General features: G+C 32.4%; 3 protein-coding genes across 6 annotated transcripts; 2 read left to right on the top strand and 1 right to left on the bottom strand.

The window, feature by feature from the left end:
- Positions 1–1,174: 1,174 nt before the first annotated feature.
- On the top strand, positions 1,175–5,919 carry LOC113868497. The gene is made up of 5 exons (XM_027504127.1): positions 1,175–1,613; positions 2,496–3,392; positions 3,619–3,704; positions 4,320–4,460; positions 5,091–5,919. Exons 1-5 carry the CDS (start codon positions 1,263–1,265, stop codon positions 5,236–5,238), a joined length of 1,623 nt encoding a protein of 540 aa, XP_027359928.1. The 5' UTR covers positions 1,175–1,262; the 3' UTR covers positions 5,239–5,919.
- On the bottom strand, positions 5,768–9,186 carry LOC113868498 (protein CONSERVED IN THE GREEN LINEAGE AND DIATOMS 27, chloroplastic). Of its 2 annotated transcripts, XM_027504128.1 has the most exons (7): positions 8,499–9,186; positions 8,047–8,199; positions 7,789–7,866; positions 7,322–7,417; positions 6,745–6,780; positions 6,443–6,624; positions 5,768–6,361 (listed from the first exon to the last, which is right to left on the bottom strand). In XM_027504128.1, the coding sequence occupies exons 1-7, from the start codon at positions 8,733–8,735 to the stop codon at positions 6,199–6,201; spliced, it is 945 nt and encodes a 314-aa protein (XP_027359929.1). In that variant the 5' UTR covers positions 8,736–9,186; the 3' UTR covers positions 5,768–6,198. The 2 variants fall into 2 exon arrangements, with proteins under 2 accessions (XP_027359929.1, XP_027359930.1); XM_027504129.1 differs by lacking the exon at positions 7,789–7,866 and having other exon boundaries at positions 8,499–8,873.
- Positions 9,187–11,142: 1,956 nt separating this feature from the next.
- Positions 11,143–18,648, top strand: LOC113869008 (probable prolyl 4-hydroxylase 9). 3 transcript variants are annotated; one of them, XR_003505452.1, is made up of 9 exons: positions 11,146–11,481; positions 11,599–11,736; positions 12,088–12,245; positions 12,974–13,076; positions 14,572–14,667; positions 15,020–15,085; positions 15,180–15,299; positions 16,431–16,517; positions 16,697–16,981. XR_003505452.1 is itself a non-coding variant. In XM_027505087.1 (8 exons), exons 1-8 carry the CDS (start codon positions 11,350–11,352, stop codon positions 16,781–16,783), a joined length of 900 nt encoding a protein of 299 aa, XP_027360888.1. In that variant the 5' UTR covers positions 11,143–11,349; the 3' UTR covers positions 16,784–18,648. The 3 variants fall into 3 exon arrangements, 2 of the variants coding, with proteins under 2 accessions (XP_027360888.1, XP_027360889.1); XM_027505087.1 differs by lacking the exon at positions 16,431–16,517 and having other exon boundaries at positions 11,143–11,481; positions 16,697–18,648; XM_027505088.1 differs by lacking the exons at positions 14,572–14,667; positions 16,431–16,517 and having other exon boundaries at positions 11,321–11,481.
- Positions 18,649–19,014: the final 366 nt, after the last annotated feature.

The following is a 19,014-nucleotide window of genomic DNA, read 5'->3' as shown; positions in this document are numbered from 1 at the left end:
GTGAATTTATACAGGAATCATGTTTGCGATGAAATAGATATCATAGACCTATCAGCAAAGTAAGTGGCAGAAATAAAAGGAGGAATTTCAGCAAATTCATGCACCCCCCTGCTATGCAGTACAATTTGGGCCCATCTCAGCCTACATATCGGCTACATTATCAAATTTTCTTTTAATTACAATAGATTAATATTTAGAAGAAAAAAAAAACTCCCAATTTTCGTAATAGTTTATAAAAACTTCACCGCCAAACTAATTTCATAAAAATTGTTAATATATTTATTTTTACAGGACAATAAAATAAGGATAATATTTGAGATATTAACATGAAAATTTATCATTTTCAAGGAACTAAATGAAAAAAAAAATGCTATATTAAGAAGTTAAAAATAATTTAATAAAAAATATTATATTACTTTCATTTGAATTAATTCTTAAAATTTACCTTCTCACATAAAAATTTCATAATTTTTTTTTCATCTCAATTGTTCTTTTGTTTTTTATTTTAAAATTTAATTTTATCCCAATTAAGTAAAAATTTATTTATTTTTACAAAAATACCTTTAATTAAGTTGAAGTTAAATTATAAACGTAGAAGAAATTAAAATAATTTATTTATTTTATTCAAAGATCTATCATTCTTTAATGTTTTTAATTATAATTCATTTTTCAAACATTAAAATATAATATTCTTAATTCAAGAAAGACAGAGTAAAAACAATAAAAGAATTTTCCAAACTTTGTTAATTTTTTATGTTTATAAAAAACATTTTATAAAAAATTAAATGCTTAAAATTTAAGATAGTTAATTTTTAAAAATAATTTTCCATTAGTAATTTAACCTAAAATTAACTAAATGGACTATTTGAAAAAAAGAAGAAGAGAAATACAAGGATTAATTAAAATTTAAAGTTGTTGTTTGTAAAAATAAGATTTAATGAAAATTTCAGATAATATCAAGGTTTAAAATATTTAGTTATAATAACAAATTTTAAAATGAATTGAAACAAACATAAAATTCAAAACATTTAGGTACGAAAATGAATAAATTAAGTTTAAGAATTTGATAACATTTTTCCATAATTTTACAGTGGTTATATCGAAAGGATCTTTCCTACCAACAGGTAGAACATGTATACGTTCTTCATATAGCGTAACAGTTATTTATCCGCTCGTCGCGGGTGCTGTTTTTGTAAGGTGATTCTGCAATTACGTATTCTTTTTCCACTCACAGCTTTAACACAGAAAAGAGGGGGAAAATTATGATTTATCTAGTCGGTGCCGGATACAGCACAGTCGTTGGAATCATTCACCGGAGGCCAATTTTTTTTATCTCAATTATTCCAAACAACACCAATTCAACGCTCTACGTCGTCGTATCTCTGTGTCGGAATTGCAGACAGCACGGCTTCAGTAGCGCTTCTGAATCAGCTTGGACAGATTTTCCAGTAGAGAACGCGTACGAGCTGTTAGAAGTGTCGGAGACCAGCTCCTCCGCTGAGATCAAAGCGTCGTTTCACAAATTGGCCAAAGAAACTCACCCGGATCTCGCTGAGTCAAGGAAGGATTCCACTGCGTCACGACGATTTGTGCAAATCCTGGCCGCATACGAGGTTCGTGCAAACCGTGTTCAGGTTTATGATTGTTGAGCCTCAGTGTCAGAAGTGTAGGGGTAATTTTATTCCTGACCAAGATTTTTGAGATAGCTTAAATTATAACTTGAATGAAAATGATATCAACGAAGTTTCGCTCATTTAAGAATGCTCTAAAATTATGCTTAGGGGATATTTTCTTTACGATTGTGTTTAATAGACTGATAATTGGTTTTCCATGAATATTCAGGGTACGACGAATTTATATTGAAGTCGATAATTAAATGGCTATAAAATGGAGAAATAACGCGTTCAAGAGTCATAACAACTTTCGATAGACTATTTTGTTTCTCCATTGAGTAACGTGTTTATTTAGCTCTTAATCACAGAAAATTTGTCAAATTGATGCAATGAGTTCGAAGAAGCTCCCCTGGAGATTAATATTAGTAATGTGAAAAGCTTTTTATTGCCCTTGAAGGATATTCCGCACCCAATAGTTCGATTAAAAGAAAAACTAGATTGGAGGTTTCTTAATAGCTGTCCGGTTCATTTTTGATAGTTTGTATTGCCCAAAGTGTGAATGAATAGCGTCATTCTGATAAATTTGCATCTGCCGATTGATTTTGGTACTGTTTGCATTGGTGGCTTTATTGGAACACCAAACATGTATTAAGGTAGTGGTGGGGACAAACTGATTATCCATGGAATTTATGCTGTACATGGTCTAATAAATATTCTTTTGGCTTGGTGTTTTCTGCTGATGTATTGGCTATATTCGTCCTATTAATTCATTCATGACTTAAACTGTTGGAAGCATGGAGTCTGTGCGGGTAACTAGAATGAGGTTTTACCTTGGTTTACAGGGAATATTGACTTAACAGAATAATTCATAATGCATTGCAGATTCTTTCAGATTCTCAAAAGAGAGCCCATTATGACATGTACCTGTTGGCTCAGAAAAAGCTTATGCAACATTATCCTGGGCAGGGTTCAAAATTGCATATTTACAAATCACAAGCTACAACGTTCAGGGAAATGGAGGTTGTTGAATGGTTAAAGTGGTACAGATTAGCTATAAATAACATTTTGTCAGAGAAGAAGGTGGTGGTTGGAACAGGCTATTTTGATGTACTTGAAAGAGATTTTTATTCAGCTATTCATGCAGCATACTATGGTCCTGAAATTGATTCTGTGCCCATGGAACTTCTTCCTGACTGCTTTGAGGCTGAGGAGAGGTCCTCTTACGAAACTCCTGAGGTTTTGCATTTGGTTTCAGGACGTGATCTTTTTGGAATGGTTTGCCTAGTCAACAAGGTTCCAGAGATATCAACTACTAACAATGAAAAAATAACTGCTTTTAGATCCTTCCATTCTGGCTTGTGTCAATCTTTAACAAATGTGAACGTCCACAATGCAGAAAGACCAGATGATTTTGAAACTGACCAAGTTCACAGTTCTAAAACTTCAAGTATTGTATCAGATGCATATGGAGATCTAGAATTGCATATCTCTGGAAGAGTGGTTGCTACGGCATCTAGGGCCCAACGAAAACGCTATTCTGGTGTGGTGCAGACAGAAGATGCTGATGATCACATTCACGTGTTCCTTAACGTAGATGAAGATCCCAAACATATCAGCGGTGGTTTTTGGAATGATTACTTTGCAAATGGTGCAGTTGAAAGAAGAATTCGTTTGGGAACCATATCTGGACTTGGGAGCAGTCCAGATGAAGGTTGTTGTTATGTCTATAATGACAAGGGTACAAAGACCCATGTGCTTATGAAGCATAGAACATTGATGGTATGTAAAATGCTCTTCCATGGTCTTGCTGGTTTAACAATTAGAACTAAAAGGGGTTTTTACTTCTGCATCAGTACTAGATTTCGTTTGCTTCCAATTTTCATATTTTTAAATGAGAAGAAATATGGTCTGGGTTTTGGGATCTTGTTAGAAATTCGGTTTTATATATAACTTTAAATAGCTAAATGCTTATAATTATGTAATGTTATTATGATAAAATTTTCAGGTGAAGCATATGCACTGGTATCACGTAGGTGAGAAGGTTTCAGTTTGTGAGTGTAGATGCACTAGAGCACGTTTACCCCCAAGCAAGTAAATCTCTGACATCTCTCTATAATAGTATTAATGTTTGAGTTAGCACAACAATCTCTTTGGGGTCATTAATGCATATGTCCTGCTGCTGCCTTCTCTGTTATCGTTATATAACTTACTAGTGTATTTTTTTTTAACTTTTTTGGTGAATGTTGTATCGTTTCCTAGTAAGTAAGCAAACAAATTCTGTGTTAATCTCTTCCTTTGTTAGAACTTGTTGTGGTCATATTGTACATACCAATCTTCTCTTTCTATGTTTGCTCATCCCTTCTTTCGGTGTTGATGTTATTGGCTAGTCAGTGGTTCTATTAAAGGTTAAAAGAATGTGGTCATTGGGTTAATTTACTTATGTTAAACTTTCAGTTATCTGGAAGATGGTGTTGCTACACCTTCACGGGTAAGAATCAGAATGATGGAATAATATTGTTTTTTGAGGATTTATTGCTCAGAACTCTTGATTAACTGTAGTGCTTCTAACTGAAAAATGGACTTATTGCTGTATTCTCAAATTTATGTGAATTTATTATGGTACCACAACTTGTTATTTATTAAGATCATCTGTTGCTCCCTCATTGCTGTTTGTAATACTTACATTTTAATTCTTTAATTATACAGATTTTGGCTATTTGAGCCTCGTTGTGGCTTCCATGACATTGGGGGTTGGTATGTTGAAACATATGGCAAAAATAAGAATGGTCGTACAATGCCATCACATAGGTTCTGGGATGGCATGGATTATAGGGAGCAAGCTGACAAGTAAGTACTTATGTTAGTTGTTATTTCTTGTCTTCTTTTAACTTTGTGAAAAACTATTTAATGTTAGCAACATAATTTTTTCTTTCAAAAAAGTATGGTATAAAATGGTTATTATAGACTGGTGTATAACTAATACTGTGGATCTTGGGTGAAACTATGTATTTTTCACAGAAATCAAAAGTTAAAATCGGTATTTTGGAATTTGTACTTCATCAGTATTTTGTTTGATCTTTTGTTGAAATTATTGAACTCTGTTTGACAGTCGTATCGGCTTGGTAAACCGCAAACAGGACCCAGCCACATATAATGTGTTTTTTAACAAGAGTTATCTGATTGGCTCTTAATTGTAAAATTGTGTGGAATAATTTATATAAAAGATAAGTAGTTCAGAATTATAAACCTGCTACATAACAACTTGATCTTAGCTCTGTTTACAGAGTTCTGAAACGTTCTGGCTAATTTTTTCTGTCAGTAAGAAACAAAAATCTCATTTTGAGCTGAAGTTTGTTTCATCTTGGACATTTAAAAGCAGTTAAAGTTAATTGATATTTTAGAAATTATCTCCCAAAGATCCAACCCAAGTAATTACTTTGTGGAGTATACTGACAGTCTCAGTTCTGCAATCTGCAGAAGACTTCATCCAGCAATGTATCTGTTTGCTCTTGCATATCGGACACTTGATCTTGAATATGCCAAAGCAAGAAAGAAATCATTTAGGAATGTTGTTGGAGCACAAATGTTTCGAATTCTGCACTGGTGCAGGAAACTTGTTCAATAAGTATATCCGTTGGGCTTATGACGCTGTCACCGAATTTTTGTATCATTGGTAGAACAATTTGGACAGACCAACAGATTCTTTACTAATTTCTATTTAGTAATTTTAGAAGATTTTCCCTGTCCATTTACATTGCAAAATGACTTTTGGGAGGAATGACCTGTAAGTACTGAAAGGAAAACTCATTAGAAGCTGTTTTATTTACTTGGCGAGAGCAAATTCAACTTTTGATCTGCCCGGTGATGGATTATAGGCCAAATACTGAATTCACGTCACTTAAGGAACCACGATCATGCCTGAGCTGATTTGCCTCTGTATTGATTTGTCAAAAATATTCTGTTGTGCTACTTGTATCAAAGTTGTCGTGCAACCAGAATGTTTACGGATATACATCTATCGATTTCTGTGTGTGGAACATACCTCTGCAGTTGCCTATCTGTCATTGAAACAATATTCTTTATTTTGGTCAGTATTATGGAAGCTAGTTGTTTCACTGCACAAGGAGTTTTGTCCCCTTACTGGAAAGATCATGGAGCTAAAGACTTCCTGTAATTTACTTGATCATCATAACTAATGGAACATCACATACAACTTCTGCTTGCATAGACTTTCCCCATGGGCATGTGAGTCTTACATGTGTCCACTTGTGTATAGTATATATCAATATATTTAATCCTGTTTTTCTTATTCACATTTCCCCCCTCTTAAACATGTTACTCTTCCTTCTGCATTTATATGCAAATAGTAATATGACATGTAGTTTCATACTGTCAAGTCATTGTCAGATTTGATCTTTTCTTTTTGTTTCTTCACCGTCTATTTCAGGCTTTGCTTTTGCTTTGAATGAGTTAAACAGTTTTCTTAACTAACGGAATATGGCCTTGGGTCAGTCATACAGTCACCACAAATCACAAACTACATTTAGAAAATGAAATTGATTTACTCATGCCTCTTTTTCATCCTTCATTTGAGCAGATCTTCCCATTTGCAGTACTGCCCTCCAGCTAATGCTCGATAAAACCTATCCCTACAGTATACAGGTCTTCCATCAGCAGCCTCAGCAGCAGCTGCTGCTAAATCATCATCAGTTATCACCTCCACAGGCAATTTAAGCAACTCCTCCTTTCTGCAACATGCATTATAAAATTGCAATGACTTGGTGGAAAAACTCTGGAAGATAGTCAATAATTTTTTTGTCTATTCTTACCTTAGGTTGAACTTTGTGTTAACCTTGGGAGCTTGAACAATTGACTTACTTTCTTCTGTGGTAAAGGTGGTTCGAAGAAAATTCTCCACTGGTGTAGCAAAGATAAATAGCATAACCCCTGTAACAAGTAATGCTCCTGTTCCAACTAGAGTTTGCTTCAGCAGTTTAACTACTGGTTTAACCTGCAGACATGGAATATACATGAATGGTGCTGCAAAGAAAATTTAACGTATTGCTTGTATCCAAAATCTTTCTTCATAGTGAATTCATGCAATGCTGTGATACTTTGCAATGTCCGGTACCTTGTAAGAGCCCAACAACCTATCACGAGCTAGGATCTGCAAAGAAACTAAGTTTTCAGTTTATATTGCCTGAAGTGAGAGAAATGAATCATGTCATTGGTTCTTTTAGTAGAAGTAACATTCGTTAGCACATTTCAACTACACTTGATTCCATTTCTTTCAGTTTCACTAATTCTGAACAGACTGCTTGTTGCTTAATCAGTAAGTATCCTTTATAATTTGAAAGGCAATAACAGTTGCTAACCTATTATCTGTTCTCCTTTAGGCTGACTAATCTTTTGCCTCTCAATTTAGCCTTTACCATGACCCTGTCTTTCGCTAAAAAGGCCAGTAGTGGATATTATCCAAGTAAACAGAGGCAAATTGCAAGCAACGTCAAATTGGCTACTTTTCCATTTATCAAGGGCGGCATATTTTACTGTCAAAATATCCCGCTGTTGATGGAATCATAAACTTATCAGTTATATATATCTTATGGCCCACATAATATACCGCCTTCAATATGATTTTACACGTGATGTCTTCAGGGGTACTTTGTTCTGTTCTCTATGTAAGGAAGAATGTGTAAGAGGCTAACCTCGGGCGGCTTGACCCACATCTGTCCGTCATACCATCCACTTTCTTCATAAGGAATGACCGCTGATAGAAGTCTATCACCAACATAACTCCAACCCTGCAGTATAATTCAATTACCTTATCTGCAACAGTTATTTATGTGTGAAGGTGCAGCCACAGTTCAGCCTCTTGATCATTGGACAGACGCATAGTTCATGTGAACGACAAACAGATAACATGCAATTGAAAAACTCTGTGCACTTTGGCAACAATATAAACAGTATGCATGACTACGAAAGGGAGTTTGGACTGAACTCCTAATCCTTGTTCGACAAATGCAATACGGTTTTTATTTTTTTAATTCAAGATATGCTACACCAGGACAAATTTGTCTTGCATTCTCTGCCTTACCCCATCTTCCCCCGTCCCCAGTAATGAAATAAGTCAATAACTGTGTCACGAAGAACAAAAAAGATCATTAGAACGCACCAGATAAATCCTCAAGACAATCAAAGACACAATGAAGAGTGTTCCTGTTCCAGCAGCTAGTATAAATCTTAGAGGCTCCTGCAATGCTGTGAACATTAACGCAGGCCGAAGGATTTTTTAAATTTTATTAGCCACTTTATAAATGTTTTGTTTGTGTGTAGCTTGGACGTATTCTTCTGTGTGCATCAAAATTTCTAGTTGATTACTTGATTAGATGACCCAATAATCATGTAAATATACTTTTAAATTCTTCCTTACTCTAGAAGGATTAAAGCTTGCAGCTGCAATTGGAGCTCCAAGAACCGTAAACACTGCCAACCAGAGACCTCCAAGGCGAAGGAAGAACGACCCCGGACCCAGTTCACCCCATGAATACAACATTCCATTCTTCAAAGATGAATACTCATTTACCTATTACACCGTGAGAGAGTTGGGATTAGCTAAAATGAAAAGTGAGAAGTGAAACAGGTTGTTGTAGTGGAACAATCCTGATAAGAACAACTAATTATCAATTTTAATCCCCCTTGTTCCAGTTTATATATGTGGGTGCAGGGATACGAAATTCACTAGCTGGCACCGCAATTTCTGATGGCTGGGTTCATCCCAGAAATTCATACACTAATATTACATCATGCAACATCATGTTGATTTCGAAAATCATCCAAGGAAAACAGTTATTACCACAGTTGCTAAGTTGTTTTTACACGTACCGGCCTCTGCTCAAAAGGGACCTCAATTTCCAACCCAGGATCCCAGCTACGTCCTGAAGATCCGCTTGTTTCTCCGTTCATCTCGTCTTTTATAGCCTTAACTTTGATGGAAATCCGATGAGAAAAATTTGAGGCTTTGAAATTACGGACGATCAGTGAGCCATAGTTGCTGCTTGGTCTGGCTTGTCGTGCACTTGCAGTGGGAATTGGTGAGCAATAGACATTTAATCTAATCATTTAATTGTTGAATTTAAACTATCACCAACACAGAAAAGTTGCCTATGGTTTTAAATTCCGGTTCAATTTTTGACTTGGAAGGAAGAAGGATATGATATTTTGCTAGCTGATTAAATTGCAAACAATGGTTTTTGTGTCTTCGTTTCAGGGACCATATATTATTTACGTGGAGGAGGACAAGAAGCAAATAATGTTTGTGGACAAGCTTTCTGTCCACGTGGGCTTCTTATGCACCGTCTATCTCATGCACTTAATGCCAACAGGACGCAGATTATCCGAACCAAATGCACTTTGTGCTTTTATATTTTTGTGGTCTGAGAGCTGCTGATGGAGCAACGTGGCAGCTGTTCCCTTGCACGCATATTGGAATCTATTTCTGTTGCCTGCACGCAGTGGGAACGAGCATGATCAGTTGGCGAAGTAAAGGAGGAGTTCCGTGCTGTCCATTTACATTTGTTTTATTTTATTTAGATTGTTTTTTATATTACTTCACGAATGAACCTGGCCATATTTGTCACCAAGGCTAGTAGCCAACCAGGCAACCACGGGATAAGCTAGCTAAACAGTGCCCACATGGGATGGCCTTGAACTTCCGAAAGTGATTATTTAACCTTAACATGAGTAAATTATATGGATATTTGTTATTTATCTAAGTGATAAGAATTTATTTAAAAGTTTATTTTTATCCATTCAAACGATATATATATATATATATATATATACACACACAATTTCCTATTAAAAAATGTTACAGCAAATTCTTTTATGATTGTTATAAATATTTTTAGCACAATTTACTTGTTTTTTTTTACTGATTTGAAAAAGTAAATAGTTTATTATTTGTTATATTTTTACTCATTGAAATATTTTTTTATTTGTATTTTATTTCTCACTCTACTTAATTTTTTTCTACTTTACAAGGAAAGTAATATATATATATATAAAATCTAAAAAAATATGAAAAAAATTCAATGGTTTCTTTATTTAGTATATTGAAAGTTTTTAAAGGTGTAGGATGATTTAAAATTATTACTATGTATATCAGTTATAGTTACTCATCTTTGTATTAGATTTTTTTTTTCTGGTTATATTTATAAGAAATCATTATCACTTTTTTAAATATAAAAAATAAATATTCATTTTCAAATACATTAATTGTTAAATTATTTTATATACAATTATTTTATTGTGTTATATTGATATACATTCATTACCACATATATATATATATATATATATATATATATATTCATTTAATGTATGAATTACTAAATTGACCATTTGTTATTATTGATATTTTAAAAATATACTACAAAATTAATAATATATAATTATTTTTTATTTATATTAATAAATTTAATATTTATTATTTATAAAAAGAATCGAAAGAATAAATTATAATCTTCATTCTCAAATGAGAATATTTTTATTTTCATTAAGTCACATATTTTTTTAAAAATATTTATTATGGTGCATTATATTAAAATGAAATAATAATATTTTTAAGTAAATTTTTTTTTTAAATTTATTATAATTTTAATAAATCTGAAATTTTTTCTAAAAGGTTAATATACTATATCAATAAAAATTTTATGTCCTAATTTTTATATTTAATTTTATATTTTTATCTCTCTAATTTATGAACATTTAATCTAATCATGTATTTCTATAAACAACAAAAAACATTTATTATTCTATTTATTTCATGCATCATACGAATTTTTTAAAAACAAACTCTATCATGTGTCTATGGATATATTATAAGAATTTAAATTAGAAAAAATATTTCTCGTATAAAAAATAAAAGTATTTTATATTTGTTACTTAAATAATTTAACATATTTGACATGCTGTATTTGAATTTTTTGCATCACATATTTACATATACACAATGGGTAATACTTTTATCATAAAATATGAAAAATATAAATTTCAAAAATTAAAATTTATTTTATTAGTGAGAAAAATAACATTAAAATTTATAATTTAAAAAATTTAAAAAATATTCTGGTTAATATAATATTATTTTAATAATAGTTATAAATATTTCATTATATTTAACCTTAATAGAAGAAATTTGAATATTAATAAAAATACAAATTCCTTTAATTAAAATGAAAATTATTAATATAAATTTCATTATATATATATATATATATATATATATATATGTATGTGTATATATATATATGAATGTAAAATAAATAGATAACATAAATTAATGAAAAAATTTATAAAAATAATTATATCTTTAAAGATGAATATTCGATTTTACAGTACATTGTGAATGCTAATAATGATTTTTATTTTTATTTTTTCTTTTTACATATTTCGTACATATGTCTGGCTATACATTAATTGCGGTATCTTATATATCTAATATATAAAACTATAACTCTTAATAAGTATTGGATTTGCATCGCAAGTTCGAATAAGCGGGCGCACACAGACAAGATGAACGAGCTGGAAATCCGTTAGAAAAAGGCTAATCCACTACGAGAGACGCATTAGTCAACTTCTTTAAATTCAGAGTTGCTTGGCACTTAGCAGTTGATCCGAAACTTGAAGAACGAAAAACAGAAAAAAAAAAAAAAAAACATTCTGCACAATCTAAATGAAAACCAAAGCGGTTAAGGGAAATTGGAGTTTGAGGACGAACAAGTTCGGCTTACCTTCTGTCTTCCTTTTTTGCATCTTCTTCTTTCTCGCTGGATTCTTTGTTTCCACTCTCTTCTCTCACTCTCAGGTTTTCCTTCTCAATAATCCTAATCATGTTCTTCCGTATTTTCAACTTGTTTTTCGTTGATTTTTGTTTTCTTTCACTGGAAAATATTCTAAGTAACGGATCGGTGAGAATTTGCAGGAACATGAATATGACCTGAGGCTGATGGCGAGACCGAGAGCGAGATTACTTGAAAAATCGACGAAGGAGCAGACAGAGTACGATTTGTTGCAAACTGGAGATTCCGGTGACGATTTTATTACATTGATTCCTTTCCAGGTGCACGATTTCGTTTCTTCAAGCTTTCGCAAATTTTCGCTGAAATGTTCTGCTCGGTTAGTTAAAATCAGCTTTTCATCTGTACAGATGATCGTGACTTTTTACGATTCCTTTCCTGTTTGAAATATTGCAATATTTACGAATTAGTTTATTTCACGGAACTTGCGTTGGTGTTTTGATTTCATATATGTTAATAAGAAGGATTTCATATAGTTTATTACTAATCTCTAATTTTTTATGTCATTGTTACTTGAATATGAACAATTATCGATGTTAAGCATGCGGTACTATTGGAAGATTGACTTGAGTTTTGACTCTTGGTTAAATGTATCTTTGATTTGTGTCCTTTAGGTTTTGAGCTGGTACCCTCGCGCTCTGTATTTTCCTAATTTTGCAAGCACGGAACAATGTGAACGCATAGTTGATATGGCAAAGAGAGGACTCAAACCATCAACTTTGGCGTTACGCAAGGGAGAAACGGAAGAGAATACGAAGGGAATCAGAACAAGGTAGCGTATACGTTAATATGAGTCTGTGCAATAATTAACTGTCTGGCGTTGTTATAAACTGCACAAAGTAGAATGTTGACTGTTATTTTAACACAAACTGGGAGAAAAGGTCATTAAGACTTACATGCTTAAATCAAATGTCAGAAGAAATAATTTATTGTTGGAATGAATAAGATAACAAACTAATAAATGCATGGTGGGTTCTGATTGGGCTTATGGTGAACCAGACAAAGATTTTCAGCAACTGAGAAATTAAGATGCAGTCTATTTGATTCCTTTATGTTTTCTCTTCTATTCCTTGATTCTAACCTAAACAGTGAACTTTTTGACCAAGACATTTACACATCTTGTTTGACTTCCTGATTTGTGACCTCTTTTCTTCTAGAATTGAAGTTGCCATAGCTGCTTGATGACAGAATTGAAAGCATCATGCAGACATGTTCTTAGATGACAGGCTTTGGAAAATTCTTTTAACTAAATTTCCTGAAAAAAAAAAATTTGTCCTCAAGTAATCCATAGGAGTTTCAATTCCTGTGGTTTTGATGATATGATGCTATTTTCTACACCTTTGTATGGTGCATATACAACCCAAGATAAATGTTCTGGTCCATGGGAGTATTAGTGATTAACTAATTATGGTTATGAGGACCTTCTCATAAAATCTGAAGGTGCACATTCTGTCACACAAAGTCATATTGCAAGCTTATATTTACACCTTTTTTGAACAGCTCTGGTGTGTTCATAAGTGCTTCTGAGGATAAAACAGGAGTTTTAGATGCCATTGAGGAGAAAATTGCCAAAGCAACAAAAATTCCGAGTACTCATGGAGAGGTAATATCTCTACTAAACTATCTTGCTCTTTCTATAGAATGGGTATTTTGGAAGAGCTTGTCAATTTGATTTGCTAAAAACATTTCTTTTTTGTTTTTGCTTTAGTTAGTTGATTATTCGAATTTGTATCTGCAATAGAGAGTAAAAATTGTTTACAGTTTCTTCACAGTTTTTTCCTTTCTAGTGAAACTAGCATTATGTTCATTACTTATGCATTGCACTTAGGAAAAAGGAAAGGGCTTTTACCATAAGTGGCAAATGGAAGAACCGAAGAAGTTGTCTTACTTTATGAAGGGATAGGATTAGATGTTAAATCTTAGTCAGTTTTTGTTGTTTGATGCAGAACACATCTATTTAACAGGGAACTTATTATGTGATTCAGATTTTCCCCAATGATAATATTTTTATCTGTCTTTTCAATACTAAGAGGTCACTTTAATATCATAGATTCCCGTGCAAGGAAGACCTGTCTGTTAATGGAAATGGTGCATGAAAATAAACACATTGGTGAGGATGGGCTAATTGAAATCAGAAAATCATTTTGAACAGTGAATTTGTTCCTCATGATTGGCAAGAAATTTTATTGTCTGATATTTAATGGCTGTGATGTTTGATTTCTTACATTGTACAAAGGAATCTTCCATGGTTCAATTTACGCACTTGTGCTGTGATATGAACACACTAAAATTCCTTGAATTCGAGGTCAAGGTTCCTCCAAACAAAACAAATAAACTGAAATTTCTCTTTTCTCTCCTCTCATTTATTACTTTGCTTGCCTAGGCTCAATACAGCAAGAGAAATCTGCAAAAACAAAAAATGCAAATAACAGATGTGGCAAAACAAACTAATAAAAATGTAATTCCTATTCTGAATGAAAATCTTCAATCCCTATAGTGAATGGTCTTAACAATTGTTCTTTTGGACCTACTTTCAACTGCATTCAAGTTAACTTTCACTTGTGTATTCTTTTCTTTATCATGCTGCCACTAACATGATATGAGATGGTGCCTTCCTTCCTTCTCTAACAGAGTAATAGTCCTCATGTTTCTCATGAGCTTGGACTATTTTCTACGTTGTCTTCCATATTTTCAGGGCCCAAACCACCAGTTGACATTGGTATTGAGATAAAAATAATACGGCCGCCGATGCTGAGAAAATAATGTCGCCTACTATGTTTTTTGCTAATTTAATCTTCGATTTTGATTCTGATAAGTGAAATCAAATCTTCCATCTAGGATAAAAATTTTGTTTAGAGCACTTGCCTTCCCCTTTTACTAACCATAATTAATTTTTAACTACAACGAAGAAAGGTGAAAATGAATATAGACACCCTTAAAATCAATGCTATTGTACGCTAAGACTATGAATTATATTAGCTTCCCTTGCTGAGCTTTATATTCTCTGCAATTCTGGTGCCTCGATCTTGTTGAATTTGTAAATCTCTTATTTTTCTGGATTTTTTTAAAAAATCATCTGAGTAATAATCATGTTTCAGGCATTTAATATCCTCCGCTATGAGGTTGGACAGAGATACAATTCTCATTATGATGCATTCAATCCTACTGAATATGGCCCACAAAAGAGTCAAAGGGTACGTATAAAGTAAAACTCGCACATTCTCGGTTGCTAGTTGTTCTGATCATGGAATTGGTGGATAGTGGTAAAGCAAATAGTTTTTGTGCTCTAGCACCGTCAACAACAGCCTGGATGCTTATTGGATTTATTTTTGTTTTCTTTCATTATGTAGTCGAAGTGGGAGTTTTTAATCAACATTATGCTTATGCTTAGATAAAATATGTCCTTCACTGCATCCCTAATTAACTCCATGCCATATTTTAGTATTTCTAGTCGCTTTTTTTCTTTACATTTTTAGATCTTGAACTCGCTAAGTTGTTTAAGTTTGATGAGTTTGATTCTTGACTCAGTTTTAATTAACCATGCAGTTGGCTTCCTTTTTGCTGTATTTAACTGATGTTCCGGAAGGTGGGAAGACCATGTTTCCGTTTGAGGTAAACCAAGTTTGACAATACATCTTGATTCACGCAGTTCCCATTTTCTAATCTATTTAGGTAATTAGCGCATTAATAATTTATTACTCCGCAGAATGGCTTGAACATGGACGGTAGCTATGGTTACGAGGACTGTATTGGTTTGAGAGTAAGGCCACGCAAGGGGGATGGACTTCTATTTTATTCATTATTCCCTAATGGTACAATTGATCCGGTTAGTATTTTTTTCTTATCATCTATCAGTTTTTCAAACATCCATTAACAACACGTTTTTGTTTTTGTTTTTTAAGAAAACTTTTAAAAATTAATGATTTTTTTAAAAAAAATCCTTTCCAGGCATGCACTAAATTTACCACAACTAGATTTTTTTTTTACCAAAGTGTTTTAAGTCATGGATGTTTTATAAATAACTTTTGTACTGGATTGATTAACAAACGGGCGAACACATGAGTATAAAGGAAGACAAGGGAATAATCAAATTATATCGTTTGTAACTTTTTATTGAACAATTTAATTTTAAAATTAATCATTAGATTAAAATTTTTAATCATGTAAATTATTTATGTAAGATTTTAAACTATTAAAAGATGTTTGGTGTAATTTACTCTCTTTTTCTCTATATATAGAGAGAGTTGAATTTAAATACTAACATTATTTAATAATTTTTTTAATAAAATGTAAAATTAATCAATATATTTTCTTTAAATGTTATATCATTGTTATGATGTTTAATTTTATATAATTTAGACATTTAAAAGTATGTTATTTAAAGTTTTATATTTTAAAAAAATATTATTTGTCAAAATAAAGTAATTTAATCAAGTACTTATTAATTTTATTTTGTATAAGATTTTACAAAGTTAATAAACTTGATAAAAACTTTTTTGCATTTTACATAAAGTTATTAAGTAGTATAAGTGTTTAAATTTAATCTCTAGTATTAACAGATCTTGACTCATTTATTTTTCTCAACATACATGGTTGAATAAGTATAAATTACGTTAAGATATATTTGAATAAATTTAATTAAGTACTTATTTAATATTCTTATGAAAGTTTAGGGTATAAGTTTTACATAAGTGTTTGTTATGATACTTGCAAACTTAAAATGACATTGTATATTCTCTTTATTTTAATGGTTAAGAATCTGTTAATATCTTAAAAAATTAGAAATATTTATATCTTTTTTAAAATAAACTACTAACTATATATAAAATATTTTCTTGATTTATAAGTCATTGTAGAAATTATCTTTAAATAATTATTAAAATAAGTTTTAAAAAATCTTGAAAATCATAAGTTAATTTATAAGCTTCTCACAAACTTTTTCAAATACTCCCTGTAGATTATAAATTGTAGAATATAGAATGGGCCTCAAGACCAAACCCTATAACGAGAGAATACCGGTCCACGAATGGACCACTTAACAAAGGTTGTAATCTTATATTTTCACGTTAATTACTCTATGTCAAATGTGAATTTAATTTATCTGATTATCTTGATAAATTTTACGCCGGCATTAATTTTGATGATTATTGTGCTAAATTTTCAAGATATACTTCTGAACTCGATGTGCCCATTATGTGATTCTTCCTGTGTATTCTTTGTTAGACATCGCTCCACGGAAGCTGCCCCGTGCTAAAAGGGGAGAAGTGGGTGGCTACAAAGTGGATAAGGGATCAAGTACAGAACGATTAGATAAATGTTACCAGCAATTTATTTTCAAATTCTTACAACGACAATAGTATTTATGCCATTTTAGTGGTCATTAAGAATTTTGTGGTACAGTAGATGTACATCGTCAGGTGAATAATCCGGGCTAAACTTTGATGAGTTGCAGAAATTTTAAAGCAAGATTGCATATTGCACGTTAAGAAAGTATGCCATTCAATCACAATCAATAAACATTTTAACGAGTGCCGTCATCCATAAGTCAATTGGCAAAAATAATTTCGACTAAATGTTTTAACACCATCTTAATCTCTAAAACCCATCTTTGCATTTCAAAATAAAAATGGGTTTTCAATGCTGTACATTGATTTCATCTATAGAAAAATGCTCACAATACTGACTCTAACATTGTTCCACTAAATGATAAATGAGATTTATTGAATAAGAAAGACGCCTATCCTTTAAAAGGTTCCACGTTGCATGAATTTTATCTGATAGTAAAGTGTATTGAAAGAATGCAATTCTCTTCATGAGGTAAATAATTTGTTCAGCTTAAATTCCAGTTAGATAGCAAGTCTTTGTGATTATGATGCGATAAATTTAAAACCTTTTAAAGGTTTTTAATTTTTAATTTTTGACTACTCATTCTTCCTTGTGAATAATGAAACACAAAAGCAGCTTTAAGGGATGGTCATATTGGTTTCAAGATTGGACGAAAGTTGGAGCATTGGCCAATAAGATAAATTTTGTCCACATTTCGGACAATATGATGATAGTGAAAATTTTGTGGGATGGAGCCAATTGAGACTTCATAAGAATGGCTACACTAATACCTGATCAAGTGGGCCGCATTATATCGAATTTGTTAAGACCTATAGGAGGTGAAGATACGTGGACCTGGACGAGTAGCACAAACAAAGCTTATATAGCTTGTGGGGGCTATACGTGGTTGAGATGGCAGCAGGGTGCCGAGCTTAATAGCAATGAATGGAAAGCTCTTTAGCAAGCAGGATACCGAGCTTAATAGCAACGAATGGAAAGCTCTTTGGAAGTTGTCAATTGAGAAAAAGGTGAAGTACTTCTTATGGTTAGTTCATTGGAAAGCTCTTCCAACTAATTATCTACGTTGGATTAGAGGGCTTAGTGACATCAATCATTGTCTTAAAAATTGTCCATTGACAATGAAAGTTTGGTTAAGGATTGGGATTTTGAACTTTATTCTATTCTTTCAAGCTAACTTTATTGGTTGGATCACGCTCTTATTCAAAGAAGAGATGCTATCCACTATTGTGCTATTATGTGGAATTTGTGGTTGTGGCACAATAATCTTGTCTTTGAGAATGAAATTTAGAGTATCCAACACGTACTTGATCGCATTCATAATGCCAAAGATAGTTGGTCTCACCTAGACTTTAATAATATGCATGGGCGTTTCGTCTTGTTTCATATGATCAAATGGGAGCCCACATATTTGAGATAAGCAAGAAGATTAGTTAGTTAGTTTTTCGTCTTGAGAGGGGCATGAAGAGCCACACTTAGCAGAGTTATATGCCATTTAGAGAGGAATCCAACTAGCTCATGAGGAGGGATATCAATGTGTTATCCTTGAATCATACTGCCAAAATATGATCAGTTATGGGGAATTACAATCAAACCGGCACGTTAGAAGAGAGAATTAAGAGGTGCATTCACAATCTTTTACCTATGTTCAACCATGTGCTTCTTTGTCATACTAACAAGGAATCCAATACTATTGTGGACAGGCTTACTGCCCTTGCACTGTCAAAACTCCAGGTTATGCAGGTCAGAAGGTCCTGTCCTTCTGAGGAGCACCGTTTGTTCCTAGTTGATAAGTTAACTAGTAGTTAGTCTTTCTTATTTTATTTCTTGTGCACCAAAAAAAAAAAAAAAAAACACAAAAGCAGCTTTATTTTACATAGTTTTAGCTTCTTTTTCCCAAAAAAACAATTATCTGAAATTTTTTCAGGCATACATTTTAATTTAAAAAAATCCCTAAAAAAAGAAAAAGAGAGGCCCTATGTTGCATAAGAATAAGTAAACTAACTTATTACTAACTGAATTGTGTCTCGATCAAATTGATAAAAATAACATTACCAGAGCTTCGATTATTTCGTCGGGGCTTCGTAAAAACCTTCTTAGCATGTTCGAGGTTGGTCATATGTTATGGTTTATGCTAATAAAATTGGTATGAACTATCCATCCCAGCCCGTAACACATGACTAAACATGATACGCTTA

This window comes from Abrus precatorius, unplaced genomic scaffold (genome assembly GCF_003935025.1).
Source record: "Abrus precatorius isolate BTA unplaced genomic scaffold, Abrus_2018 Scaffold6, whole genome shotgun sequence".
Lineage (NCBI taxonomy): Eukaryota > Viridiplantae > Streptophyta > Magnoliopsida > Fabales > Fabaceae > Abrus > Abrus precatorius.
This window is presented reverse-complemented; position numbering and strand designations above follow the sequence as displayed.

What these genes read in the sequence shown, in the direction of transcription:
- LOC113868498 (XM_027504128.1), bottom strand. Translation starts at nt 8,735, where the DNA reads ATGATTAGATTAAATGTCTATTGCTCACCAATTCCCACTGCAAGTGCA. An exon ending in CAAGCTTTAATCCTTCTAGA is followed by an intron (nt 7,867 to 8,046) that starts GTAAGGAAGAAT and finishes ACAGCATTGCAG; the next exon opens with GAGCCTCTAAGATTTATACT. An exon ending in GGTTGTTGGGCTCTTACAAG is followed by an intron (nt 6,625 to 6,744) that starts GTACCGGACATT and finishes CCATGTCTGCAG; the next exon opens with GTTAAACCAGTAGTTAAACT.
- LOC113869008 (XM_027505087.1), top strand. Translation starts at nt 11,350, where the DNA reads ATGAAAACCAAAGCGGTTAAGGGAAATTGGAGTTTGAGGACGAACAAG. An exon ending in ACGAAGGGAATCAGAACAAG is followed by an intron (nt 12,246 to 12,973) that starts GTAGCGTATACG and finishes TTTTTTGAACAG; the next exon opens with CTCTGGTGTGTTCATAAGTG. An exon ending in CTAATGGTACAATTGATCCG is followed by an intron (nt 15,300 to 16,696) that starts GTTAGTATTTTT and finishes ATTCTTTGTTAG; the next exon opens with ACATCGCTCCACGGAAGCTG.
- LOC113868497 (XM_027504127.1), top strand. Translation starts at nt 1,263, where the DNA reads ATGATTTATCTAGTCGGTGCCGGATACAGCACAGTCGTTGGAATCATT. An exon ending in AAATCCTGGCCGCATACGAG is followed by an intron (nt 1,614 to 2,495) that starts GTTCGTGCAAAC and finishes AATGCATTGCAG; the next exon opens with ATTCTTTCAGATTCTCAAAA. An exon ending in GCACGTTTACCCCCAAGCAA is followed by an intron (nt 3,705 to 4,319) that starts GTAAATCTCTGA and finishes TTAATTATACAG; the next exon opens with ATTTTGGCTATTTGAGCCTC.